Genomic DNA, 14,289 nt, shown 5'->3' on the forward strand with positions numbered 1-14,289 from the left:
ATTTGACCATTAAACGAGTTAATTCTTTTGCACATCAAGTCGTAAATTTTCATTTTTTTGAGCTATAAAAAAATCAAAAGTGCGAAAATTGTTGATCTGTGACTTTTTTTTTTTAAATTTATTTTTTATTTTAACCGATAGCTAAAATACACCTTTTTTTTTTAGATTTTCGTGTTTCGTTTTCTTCACGAATGTTTTCTGAAGTACTCCCCCCCCCCTACCCAAATTAGTTCCAATAAAGTAGTTATGAATTAAGTAGTACTGAAACTGGTGATTATGATTTTATTTGCACTTTTTTTCAGAGATTTTATTGTGCTATGTTATCAATAAACAACATTTACCTACCGAGCTTTACCTCATTAAACCACTACCAAATAAAGTCAAAAAACCCAGGGCTCCAACACTCGAAGCCACGCTCCATTTCATAAACTAACTAGTAATTACATAAAGCTACCTTCTAGCTGATGGATAGGGATTTAGTAGAAAAAAAAAACTGATTTTTCTGCAATACTGGGAGTAGAGTACTTACAAAATGGGGCGTAGCTTAAGGGCGTGTGTACTTAGGATTTTTTTAACTCAGCTGGTAATGATTTTAAGAGGGAATGCTTGCCAAGTAAAGTTCTTAATTGATAGTATAGTATCTTGAAATTTTTTAAAAATATTCGAACAAAATCATAAAATCATCAGAATCAATCACTAGTACAAAAACATTCAAACGTAGCTCTACTTACTAGTTTGGGACGGAGACGAAGGGAGTATCACCTTTTAACTAAGCATATTTGATTTTAAAATATGCAATTTTCACGCAGTAAATAAAAAAACGCCAAGGGAGAAGAGCTGCCAAAGATAGGGGAAACCCAATAAAAAGTGCATTTTCTTGTTTGTTTGTGTCTTGAGAACTAATTGACTGATATCGATGGATTTTTTTTCAAAGGTATATAATGAAAATAGGGACTAAGGTGGTGAGCAAAGCTTGTTACATACATAAAGCTTATCATATATTTTCATTATCCTTTTAATTTTTCATATACTTTCATTATCCTTTTTTTTCATATATTTTCATTATCCTTTCAATTTTTCAATTGACGTTCGGTTAAATTTTCAGACATTTTACTTTATATCCAGCAAATCACAACTCCAACTAAAAGATTGATTTAGATTTATTGGAAGTTCATCTATAAAATGCTTCTTAGTCTGATTTAATGTAGACCGGGATTTCTCACTTTTTGTTGTCAATATCTTGAGGCGGCAAATATGGCAATAAAATTAATGCTCAATTTATTTTAGCTGTAGAAACTATGTATAATGGAAAAATTCATAATTATGACAAATCATGTAACACAAATTGACATAGAAAACTTATAAATTTAGTGCATGAAGTGGGAAAATAAACAACAAAAAATGCTTATTATTGTTATTACAATTTTCAAACATGCTATACTATCTGTTCTTTTTAAATCGAGGTTAAACATTAAACTTCACTTCAATAATTTATTTTAATTTGCGGAAAAATTGAAAAAAATATTGAAAATATTCTGCTGAAATATCAAGCACAAAGATAGAGTTCTTTATGGAAATTAATATTTTTTCTATCTTAAAATGATTTTATCAAATTGATATTACTTCATGTTTTATGCAAGTAAAAAAAAAAGGCTGCACAAATAATGAACATAAGCACTTATTGCTAGAAACATCTGCCGCAGGGAAAGAGATTTTATAAACAACGTGGGGTAAGCTGGTAAGCATATTGGGGGATTGGTATATAGTATTTGTTTAAGAAAATAAAAATGCAGAATGAAACAAATTTGAACTATTAAACTAAAAAATACACTTCGTTTAACAGAATTATTTTTGTAAAATTCATGGAGAAGAATGAAAACTCATAACCATGTAATATATTCCATGTTGAAATTAAAAATTTCAAAGTTCTGTACCTTTTATAAAAGCGCTGTATTTATCATCAGTGTTAGTTAAGCTACGGTGGAGGGGTTTTTTTTCTGTAAGTTTAAATTCGTACAAACTTTTTAGTCATGTTTGTAATTTTTTTAACGAAATAAAGGAAGTACGCTTTTGGAAACAAATGTCAACGAACCAACATTTTCTTTTACAAATAAAAAAAAAAACAACACTAGCTAAGCCTAACGTGGAGGTGACTCAAAGTTAACACACACAGAATTCTAAACCTAATCGAACCGTTCGTTTTCAATTTTAATGTGTTTTAAATACAACTATAAACACAACACTAAACAAAAATGTAACAATACATAAAAGAAGGCACATTGCACATACAAATTTCAATAAATACTAACCTTTTTTATGAATCCTTTAGAATAATTGAAGTAAGATAATTTAACGAGCAAGTACAAGATTGAAACGAAAACTCCCAGAATGCACTGCAATGTGACGAAATCGGGACGAAATAATTTCGTGAAAAATTTGAGATTTCTGGTTTTGTCAAATATCACGTGATTCAGTGACAAAAAGATCGTCGAAAATAACGAAATAGTGCTCGAGGATTGCCGAATCGTCAAAATTGAGCGTTTCATTTTTGACAGTGGTAGAAAAATACGCCATAGCGCATCATTTGTGACGTCATAAAGACCACGCCTTGTTTTCAAGATCGGACATTTAAAAAAAGTTATTAAAAAATAACTGTTTGGAAAACGAAAGTATTTTCTGGGTCCATATTATTTTTTTTTACTCATTCTATCAATTTCAGTGACTAAAAGTAGTACTTTTGACTGAAGGAAATTCCCCATTGTGAAAATGCGAAAACCTTATAAGCATTTTCGAAAACCTTCACTAAAATTTAAAATCCAGTAAATTACGGTTTAGAAAAATAGCCAATGTGTTTTACATGTTCCAAAACCGCTGGAGCACCCTAATTGCAATGTTGGAGCACTTCTGTAAGCTTTAGTAATGCACTCAAAACCTTTTAAGTTACAAAAAATGCACTCCAAAGAGGAAAGCTAATTAAAATCTGACATTATTTATATACCGTCGGCACGACTTTAAAAGGGGAGACGGAAACTTGTATGAAACAAAGGGTGCCTCTCTTGACAGTGCAGTAAATTAAGCTGCTACTAATGTTTTTTAAATCCCTCTTTAAATTGAGAGGTAAAACTAGCGAAGTCATCCTAACACTTTTACTGAGATTCCGACATGGTGAAATGGTGAAATCAAGCAGTATTCACCCATTGCTTTAATGAATCAAATTCACTGATACAATGACCAACGTTAATGAAGCAACAAGGGTTTAATTGGATACCGCAAAACACATATCTAACAGACATCGTTTCTGTCCCAAATTTACAGTTCTTGAGAAAACACCTTGCATAAAAAAAGAAAAATCTATTTCAGAAGGTGATGAAGTTAATGCGGATCTTTTTCTAACTGTCCATAATTATTTAATTTTATTAAAACCAATTGCAGTGGAGCCACAGCACGTGTTTTCATCGAGCTCATTATTTTTAGAACAAAAATCCTTTTCCATCCCAGACGAACGTCACACTATTGCTGACCAAACGATAATTGTTAATTAGGATCTGACTCTGCAGTGCTTTGCAATTGCTGTACGGAATTCAAGAAGGCTATTAATTCAAGAAATAAAAGCAGCGCTTCCTGAAAAGCACTACATTTTCTATTTGACATAAAAATTTAATTTTTAGAATAATAAAGTCAGTTTCGTGGGATCCCACGGGATTGACTCCTTACAATCCCGAAATCCCACAGCACTGAATTCGGCACGGGATTGGAAACCCTACAGCATACGTAAAGCCCCAGATGAAAATCGTAGCTTAAGTAGCGACACGTCCACCATCTTGGGGCCAAATGCCGCTTTCCTCCTATATGTCTGCTATGGTGAAGTACCTTGTTTTGCTTCTTGATTATGGTGCTTCTTGCTTGTGGATTAACATGGAGTTAATAAGAAACCACAATCAAGAAGAAAAGCACGCTACTTCACCACAACAGACATAGAAGAAAGCATCGTTTAGCCCCAAGATGGCGGACGTGTCGCTACTTTCTTCTGCGATTCAGGGTTTTAATCGTAAGGACTCTGGAAATGAAGAAACTTCATATTTGACTTCTGTTACTTAGAAGTAAATAACTGGAGTTTATGGGGTTGTTTAGTCACATAAGTAACTGCCAAATAAGTATTTATTTTACCACTTTTGTCTCAAGCCCTGATTTTTACCTATAGTGAACAGCAAAATTGTAATTTATGTTTCTTCAGCAAATAGGGTTAGAAGAAGGGAAGTTTGTTGAATTTTTGATCAATCCAGGATAAAGTAACCGGAACAAAATGATCCCAGCGGACCGCGATCCCTTACGCCCACGCTTGTTATTTAAATCTCTTGGCGGCAAACCCGAATATACTCGGGTTGATCTATGGCATTTAAGGTAGATTGGTTATGATCCTGTTGCCCACGAGGGTTAAAAAGAGCGTCAAACAGAGAGCAAACTTCATATTAGGGACAGTCAACAAATAACGAGACAGATGCTATAAAACAGATTTTATTCGACATTCTTCAAAAATTCTGCCCGAAATTGTTTAAACAGTTATCCCATTGATGGGAAATTAGTCGTATAATTCCGTGCTCATAAAACTCCTTTGGCTGCTGCTGGCAACAATTACGCACGCACTCCTTTACTTCATCGTCCAATGAAACCACCTTCTTGAGTTCCCCAAAGATGTGGGATCACATAGTAGATAAATCTGGATTGTATAATGGGGTGGTTCAAGATTTCGAACTTAAATTTCCGTAAAAGTTCTTTTTACTTCCTTTTACAAAAAAGGAAGTGTTGTATTCGCGAAAAATTTTCACTCAAAAATCGGCCTTAATTTCTATTTTGCTCACTCTCGAATGAATGTTGAGTTTTTTTTCCGACCCGACCACACGTGGACATATGCCTAGGAACGTACAGACACCCGAAATATCCATTTTGACAATTCCCGAGTTGATTACAACGAGTTTTCCCGTGACGTCCGGATGTACGTATGTATGTTTGTATGTGCGTATGTATCTCGCATATCTCAAAAGAAAGATGAAATTTGGTAGACGCAGACTCCTAGTGGGGTCTAATTGTGCACCTTCCCTTTTGGTTGCATTCGGATGTTCCTAAGGGGGTCTTTTACACCTTTATGGGGGGAAAGCATTGTCAATTTCAATGCTAACTCAAGTGGTGTTATAATTTGTCAAACACTTGGCGATATATCGCCAAGCTTTTGGCCGCCAAGTTTAGTCGCCAACTTGGCGAAAAATTGGCCGTTTTTTTTTTTAAACTGGTTTTAATTCGGCCAATGTTGGTGATATTTAAAGAGTTAACCACTGAATCACTTTAAAATTGCCAATAATGGGGAAATAAATCTGTGTAAAACGTTTTTTGTTTTTTTTGCCTCGGTTCGCAAGAAATTATAGGTGAAAATATTTAGTGTTTCCTTGCTTACTCCAAGGCGCTGTTATCATTAAATTGGCGTAAAAAGAAGTTATGTGATGCACACATCAGCTCGTTTTTTTTTTCTTTCTTTTTTTGCATTGGCCGTTTGTGGTCTAGTGTTGTCGTGCAACAGGATGACAGCACGTGAAAGTTTACCGGGACCACACACAGCCAATGCAAAAAGAACTTTTACGGAAATTTAAGTAAGAAATCTTGAACAACCCCCCTTATAGTCCAGATCCATCCCCATGTGATCCCACATCTTTGGCGAACTTAAGAAAGAACTTCAATGACAACGATTTCATTTGGCGATGAAGCAAGGGAGTGCGTGCGTAATTGGTGCCAGCAGCAGTCAAAGGAATTTTATGAGCACGGAATTATGCGACTAATTTCCCAGTTGGATAAGTGTTTAAACAATTTCGGTCACAATTTTTGAAGAATGTCGAATAAAATCTGTTTTATAGCCTCTGTCTCGTTATTTATTGACTGACTCATATATCATTCGTTCGTAAACAAATTTTGTTGAACTTAAAATTATTTTGTATGTAGAAAATCAATACTTCCTTTAAAGTCTCAACCATTCCAAAGCTATTTTCCTCGGAAAGAACAAATCTCATACTTAACTTGCATCGAAACTCATGCAATCTAAGGAAGAAACCACTTTTTTCGATGATTCATTTTTTCATATTTCCAGTACACAACATGTGAAAACTTAGTTATCGTTTGCATAAAAGCTAATTTGAATTATGTTCTAAAGGGCTCTGAAAATTTAAGCATACTTTTTAGTAAACTTATTCTGCTCAAAATTGTTGCGTGATTGTTCTCCGTTTCTTCGCAAATATCCCAAGCTTATAATTAATTATTCGAAGTAATGGAGGCAATATTTGGTTCGAAGCTCGTACTTCTGAGTTAGGGGAACATAGCGTGATGAAGTTTCCCTTCCGTTCCTTATAATTATCATTTTATTTCCCCCTTTATTTATATTTTGCTTCATTTACACTTGAAGATAAATTAATACGACTACCATTTACGCAACTACCATGCTGAATTAGCACGTAAGATCACCTAAAAGAAGGAAAAGTTAAAATGGATATTGTTATTGACTGTGGAATTCTCTTGTTTACACATTCTTTATGGATTGTGAAACATGCCACCAGCATCCCCAAGCAATGGGTCACTACTCATTAGTGGCTTGCCAATGGGATCGTTTCCAAAATTTTAAATGTATTTTTTGTCTGAAAGAGCATGCTTAAAAACATAGGATCTGACCATTTTTTAAATTTTTTTTTTGTTTAATATTTTAAAAAAATTACTTAAATCGACGAGCTTTCATTGTTTACGCTTCTGTCCGATGACATCACCAATGATGAAATGCCATTCTGTGTTGCCATTCACAGAACAAAATATTTAATTCGCATCTTGACTCATGTGTATTGGCAACGATATGGTTGATAGCAAGCGTTGAGAGCAATTTTAATTCGCTCCTTGATTATCATAACGTGGAAACGCGGAAGAAAGATGCGCCAAAATGTATCATTTGTGACGTCATCAAGACCACGCCTTGTTTGAAAAATCGGACATTTAAAAAAATTAATTAAAAAATAACTGTTGGGAAAATGAAAGTATTTTCTGGGTCCATGTTATTTTATTTTTATTATTTTTTTTTATATTTTTTTGCTTATTCTATCAATTTCAGTGACAAAAAGTACTACTTTTGACTGAAGGAAACAACCCCATTGAATTTCAGGGGAGCGGGTCGCAATGCTCTAATACACGATCTTTAAGTTTTATATTCGCGGGGCTGTTTTTCGCCCAACTTCTATTTGTTACGAAACCAAACCAGTGGCGAGTTTAAAATGTCGCAGTTGTGAGGGGTCCCCCCTACCAAAGGGGCTGCCGAAGGGTATTTTAAAATGCACATGATACAAGTTTTAGATAATTCTGTGATAGACTAAGGGCCCCCCTGAAACGCATTGCGACGGGCCCCAATTTTGAAAACTCGCCACTGAACCAAGTGAAGATCAACGTTTTGTTTTTTATTTTCAGAAAACTTTATTTTGGGGTTTAAGTAGACATAATTTGAAAAGAATCAGTAGACTTTTAAGCTTCGGAAGTAAATATTTGATAACGGCTTCGGAAGTGATATAGTAGTCATTCTTTTCTTAACATTAGGGGTATGTTCCAATAGAGTAATTGGTTAGGTAAACTGGGTTGGTGTTCATAGAATGTTTTCATGAACAGTCGGTTGACTGGTAATCGATTGGAACGCATCTGGTTGGTCACCGGTGAAGCCTTAAACGGTTGCTCTGTTCTATTCGAACGTATCCTAGTTATCCTTTTAACTGCAGGAAAACTCTATTGGCAAGAAAAACGTATGCCGTTCATAGGAGTGGCTCTTTGTGTGCAGTATTGAAATGAATCTGAAGCAAAAACAGCAAAAAACAAAATAAAATTTTACGTTTAAGATACATTTATCAACTAATTTATGAACTATATCTTATAAAAATAAATAAATAAATAAATATTGTATCCGAAGGTAAAGTGGGTAGCTTTAAATTAAATTCCTAAAAGTAGGTAGCAATGTTGGAAAGACAGGGAGCCATGTTGACTGGCAAAACATCAAGGCCCGTCATTTAGGGGGATCAGGAGGCAATTGAATCCCCTACCCTATAGAAATTAATGTATTTACGCATAAATGGGCCGTGATTTTTGTTGATTTTCGGTATAATTTGCATCAAGTATTGTCCGTCTCTAGCAAGTTCAGCTCCACGGGACGGCCGAACGATTCCATTTGTTAAAATAGGGGTGAACAAAAACGGATGAATGTCAAAAGGCTTAGTGGGAGCCCAACTCTACGCCTAACAATTCCTCTTCTTACTGATTACTCTCCCTTGAAATAAATAAACTTACTCAAGGCTATAGCTCAACTTCTCGGAGGCGGACAGTACACACCCTTTGACTTACACCTCCCCTTGGAAAAACTCAAAATTACGGGCCTGAAAACATCATGACATACTGATTACAACCACAGACCGACAAGAATTGTAAAATCTTAGGAGCCAGGGAACAAATTTTAGGTGCTACACTCTATTTCTCAGAACCTAAATGGATATTCAGTGTAAAATGACTTCATAAAGATTCTTATTGTTAATTTTAATACCGTAAACTGGGGTAACTGTAAGGCACTTACTCCTTGAATGCTTTACTCTGATCCTATCATTATTTTCAAAGTAAAAAAGCTTTAAAAAACCTTAATATGTCAAACGAGTATTTTTCTTAAAAGATATGGCAAAAGAATAGCTCTAGTTTCTATGGAATTTCATGAAAAAAAGTGTTTTATTTGTCCCAATCTAACCACAATGATCGGAGTAATATTGGGACAGTGCTTTATCCCCATTAAAAACAGTAGGAAACATGACTTTGCGAATGGTACCCCACTATTAGTATATCAGTGCATTATCTACATTAGAAACAATAAGGGAAAGAAATTTGAATCAATCCTAGAATATTAATTTTTAGCAGGCCATAAAAACAATACGTTCAACATAATGGGTATAAAACTCAAGATTACAAACATTATTTCTAACTGTGCTTTGAAATGTTACTACACAAACAGATGGTGTAACCGATACTACTTAAACACTATGCGAAGTTTAGTTTTTGTCAACCTAAGTCCAAAGATCACTGCAAACTTACAACTCTTTAACTTTGAAAATTTCTCAGTCCCAAAGTTACCCAATGAAAAAATGAAAATTTGCAAGGTAGCAGTTATAAAACATAAGACTTATTAAAACATGTTTAGCTTTATATTAATCATGTAAGGAGGTTTTTATCGATGTTTATACAGACATGAATGTAAATTGGTGTACGCAGTTTCACCAAAGCGAAGTTTCACCAAAATAAGAATTTTGAAAAACAAATTGCTCGAATAACCTTCTTGTCACAGTAAGTGCAGTGGACTAGGGTTCTGACAACTGCCGTCAGGTAAAATTACATTACAGGGTGGTCATTCCAAGCTCGTCAACTTGCGAGATCGAGATTTTCGCTCACGTGATCGGTTGTGATGCAGAAATGTCGCAAAGTAGTATTCTAATCTACTCAAACATAGCTTGCGTCTAGGTTCGAGTAGATTAGAATACTACTTTGCGACATTTCTACGTCACAACCAATCACGTGAGCGAAAATCTCGATCTCGCAAGCTGACGAACTTGGAATGACCGCCCAGGTCTATTCAACAAACGTCATTTCAAACTGAACCAAAGCAGTATCTCACAGAGAACCACGTACCCTAAAAATTACCCACTGTCCCAAAGTTAGCCGCCTAGTCCCAAAGTCACCTCGTTTCACGGTACGTTCTTTTATGAATAACTAAACCAATATATCTAAGATCACAGCGGAATGTAGCTCTGATGAATGCCACTGTAGCTTTAATAAACTTATCTGTCTGAAAGTACGTAGTTTGCATTTTCATACGAAAACTAAGCTTTAACAACAATGGAAATGTTATCGTATTTAAAAACAACTATGATAATCGTGTAACTGCATGTGAAGCTCCTAAGGGATATATGGTGCTGATAATTTACCAAGCAGCTGTTTTCAAGGATGCTAAGCTAAGAACTGATCTTAGAACAAAACGTTCTAGGCGGGAATCTCGGATTAATGTGTCAAGGGGGGATTTAGACACTGCGTTTGTTCTTTTTTCTCTCAAAATCTTTCTAATCTACGAGTGAATGGGCTCTAGAGAAAAGATAACAACCTATCCATGGTAGGATTTCTTGCAAGGATCTTCTTCCATTTCAGTTGTTAGGCCCTAAAGAACAGGTTGTTCTGGGATAACTCTTTTTAAAGCAGATTTGTTCTGCTCTTGATATTGCACTGAAGATGGCTCTCCCTATGGTGATTCTGGTTTTGGTTTTGTTTAGGTAAGTTTGTTTCAACCTTGAACCTTGTTTGAAAATATAATTTGGAGCAGTTATTACGAAATGGAGTATACACAGGGCCAGGGTCGTAACCAGAGTTTTGTTTCGGGGAAAGTTTTACCAAACACATATCAGGCACCGAGAAGCAAAGGGATTTGACCACGGATTGTATGTAACTTGGCAATCTGCCAAATAAAGATGATTCCATCTGAATGAATCTAGCAGGTGAGATGGGAAAATAACGATGGGCTTTTGATGCACTCGTTTTATAATGTCACTAGTGCCTTACTCATTTATTGCATTCCCTAAAATAAAATAATGGAAGACAAAAATAGTTACCATGGAAACAACAAAAATAAAATGAACTATTTTCATTTCATTCAGGAACGTAAAAGCAAAATGGTAAGCTCAAAACTTTGTTGTGAATAAATAAATCAATTAATTTTTGCCGTGAGAATATAGGTAGAATATACTTTAGATTAAAAAAATGTTGCTGAGAGCAAATTTTCATTTTTACAAAACTAAGGATAAATAATAGAGAGGCAAAAGTGCACATCTGTAACAAGCCAACTAACACCCCTATAAACTAATAGATACGTCCATTTCCGCCTATAAACCGGATATTAGCCTTTCCATGTAATCGATGGTCGGACAGTAAGTGGGAATTTTCAGGTTTTGAGTAAAACGCGTTTTAAGATAACGTCCTAGGTAGGCTTTCATTGAAAAGTTTTACTAAATCATGCTGCATAACAAAACCAACCAGGGCTACTAGTACTATATCTCGCTCCAAGACAAAGGAGAGTTTAACTTTACCATTTGTACCTACCACCTCCAAGTTAGTAATTTTGCCACTCACATTGCTTAGCTTCTCACTGCTTCTTATGATCAGTTAAATTTGATTTCATTCACAATATTCTATTGCTACAAATTATGTTAATAGTTTCTTGTAATGAATATACAGCCCCCGTACATTCGGCTGAAGTATATAGTCCCCTTATTTCTGAATGATAAAATTTGTGAATGGAAAGAAATAAAATAACGGTCTACGATTTTCGGGAATCTTGTGGAATATTTGAGCGTTCTCTTTCGATGTCTATAAAATAGCGGTCCCGCATGATAAAAAGTCAGTCTCGAGTTAGTTTTTGCTTGTGAATCGTTGCAGCGGTACGCTCATTGAGAAGGAATAGATGGAGAGAGTGCAACCCTACTATCCCGATACGGCAACAGTACCATGTGACTTGGGGAGCAATTTCGAGTTGACCGTAACCGCTGAAGAAGTTTTCATTAGCTGAAGCCATGCATGATGACAACTTTTAACTGTAGAAGGGAAAAATTAGATTTATGGTAATAGTGCAGTATTCTAGCATTGTAAACTGTGAGGGAAAAGCCACACCAGGAGGTCCAGTAACTTTTCCCTAGCATGTACGAATGTTTTTTGCTTCTAAATAAAGAAAAAATAACATTTATATGCATTCAACGAGTACATATTCCACAGTTGCCTATAATTTTTAAATTTTTGTACTTATTTTATCTATAAAAGTTATAAAACATTGTATATCTTGAGTGCAAATAACATTTTAGTTCCATACAAACACTTTTTACTTAACCAGTAATTATTTTAACGGCTCTTAAGCATTTTGTGTACATTTGCTTTGTTGGCGAGTATATTCTCGCCAAGTTCCCGGGAACAGCAGATGCGCAAGAATAAAGATTTGCTATTTTTATGCTTCAATTTAAATACTAGTATGCTTGCGTATGAAATAATTTCAAAACATTGATTACAATACGTATGAATCCATAAATTTTCAGTCAATAACAGAACACTTTAAACTATTTGTACATAGGGGGTCATTTCAGGGAATAAAATATACATGAAAAATGCAATTACATTATATTTTAAAATCCGGAAAGAAGTGGGGAGAGGGAGTTTGAATGATAGGCCTGTATTTGTATCCGTTATTTATTTATTTATTTATTACTAGTGGCACCCGCACGGCTTCGCCCGTAATAGAAAAATTAAAGGTCTTTTGGTTCGCTTGTATATTTACAAATAATGTATGGTGAATTTTCTCGCCAATTGGCTTGTACCGACGTTACAGTTCCACGTTATGATCATTTCGTATCTCGCCAATTGGCTTGTGCCCATGTTACGATTCCACGTTATGATAATTTCGTAATTTATGATAGTTTTTTTTCTTAAAATTTGAATAAAAAAAGAACCACATCGAATTTTCGAAAAATCGCTTCGAGGTGCACACCCCCATGCTACATACTAACTTTGTGCCAAATTTCATGAAAATCGGCCGAACGGTTTAAGCGCTATGCGCGTCACAGACATCCTACGGACATCCTACAGACATCCTACAGACATCCTACAGACATCCTCCGGACAGAGAGACTTACTGCTTTATTATTAGTAAAGATAAAGATGCGGTAAAGGAGTTGGAGCCAGAGTTGCTCTGATTTGTAGCCTCGACTTCATAATAAGCGCCGTCGCGTCGTCTGAAAAATATTTAATGCCAAAAGAGCGATTGCGTGCCAAAACGCGAAAACTTCCCAGCCAAACAAGTCACCTGACCTGTTAAACATTGGGTCCCAAGCTTATTTCACTGAGACATTTGCTATGGCTCCCTCCATTAGTATTCCTTCTCAATGGGTACGCTGGAGAGCATTTATCGATTCTGAGTCACAACTGACTACAACTGTATTTTGCGAGGACTGCATACTAAGTGCCTTGCCTCCATTATTTTTATACCGATAGATGGCAGCACCATCACCGGATCGAACAGTTAATGAGAATTTAGAACTAGATCAGGAGCTAATAGCTACCTGGTGCTAGCACCCCCAGAGGTATCGTTTCACTTGGAGGACATTGAGACCACGAGCATATTTAACGTCGCCCAGTCCCCTTTAATGACGACGGTGGGTCTTCGACCATCGAGGTTCGAACTCAGGACCCTCCGGCCCCGAATCCGACACTCTACCGATCGGGCTACCACGGCCCTGGAGAGCATTTATTGCTCTGTTTTGTGAAGCTTTTTGAGCTGTATTTTTGCTTATTTGGATGTAAATACGTGTGTAACCGCTGAGTTCACGGTGTTGATTGTTATTTGCTTAATTGCTGATGATTAATTTAGCAATTGTCAACGATCTTTCCTGTCCATGGTGTAAATAAATCTCCTGTGTTTCTCTCAAGAACTGTGTCATCCTTTCAAGAAAGTGGAAGTCGCACCGGATCCGTTACACTATTAATTTTTGTTACTCTAGGTTTTTTAAAGCAAATGAAGGTTATTTGAAGCAAATTTAATGAAAAAAAAAAGAAAAATTAATTTGAATTTTGTCATCTTGAATTCAAATTATGTTTTTCGCAATCACGAGTGTGTGATTGTATGTGTGTGGGGGGGGGGGGGGGTGTATGTGTATGTGTGTAGGCATGTCTGTTTGTGTCTGTGTGCAGTCATGAGTGTGTGGGTAGTTGTGTGTATGAGTGTTTGTGTGCGTGGGGGCGGGGTATGTGTGTGTGTGTGTGTAAGCATATGTGTTTGTCTGTGTGCAGGCATGAATGTGTGGGCAGTTGTGTGTATGTGTAAGTGTCTGTATGCATGCGTGTGTGTATGTGTAGGTGTCTGTATGCATGCGTGTGTGTATGTGTTTGTGTGTGTTGGTGCGTGTATGTATGCGTGTGTGTGTAGGATATGGATGCAACCTGGAGACGGTTTTCGCTAGAGGAGCAGCATCGTGAGGCCGGCCGCCGCGACGGGTGGTGCTGGCAGAGGGTGGCGCCGCGCCGGTGGGAAAAATGATAGCACGCCAAAAACAGTCAAATGAAAGCAATAAGCAGTCGTGATTGCTCAAAAAAATTCGTACATAATTTCCTTGTACCCGAACTAAATAACCAATGTCTTTTCAAAAACTCAAAAGCGGGCACTCA

The 14,289-nt window shown here is 36.1% G+C and overlaps 1 protein-coding gene across 1 annotated transcript in view; it reads left to right on the top strand.

The window, feature by feature from the left end:
* Positions 1 to 10,226: 10,226 nt before the first annotated feature.
* LOC129216931 (glycine receptor subunit alpha-3-like) overlaps positions 10,227 to 14,289 on the top strand; it is a 44,758-nt gene continuing 40,695 nt past the window's right edge. The window contains exon 1 of the mRNA XM_054851147.1: positions 10,227 to 10,361. Coding sequence (XP_054707122.1) covers positions 10,321 to 10,361 — 41 coding nt within the window. The 5' untranslated portion in view covers positions 10,227 to 10,320. The remainder of the gene's footprint in view (positions 10,362 to 14,289) is intronic.

Source organism: Uloborus diversus, chromosome 2 (genome assembly GCF_026930045.1).
Source record: "Uloborus diversus isolate 005 chromosome 2, Udiv.v.3.1, whole genome shotgun sequence".
Classification (NCBI taxonomy): domain Eukaryota; kingdom Metazoa; phylum Arthropoda; class Arachnida; order Araneae; family Uloboridae; genus Uloborus; species Uloborus diversus.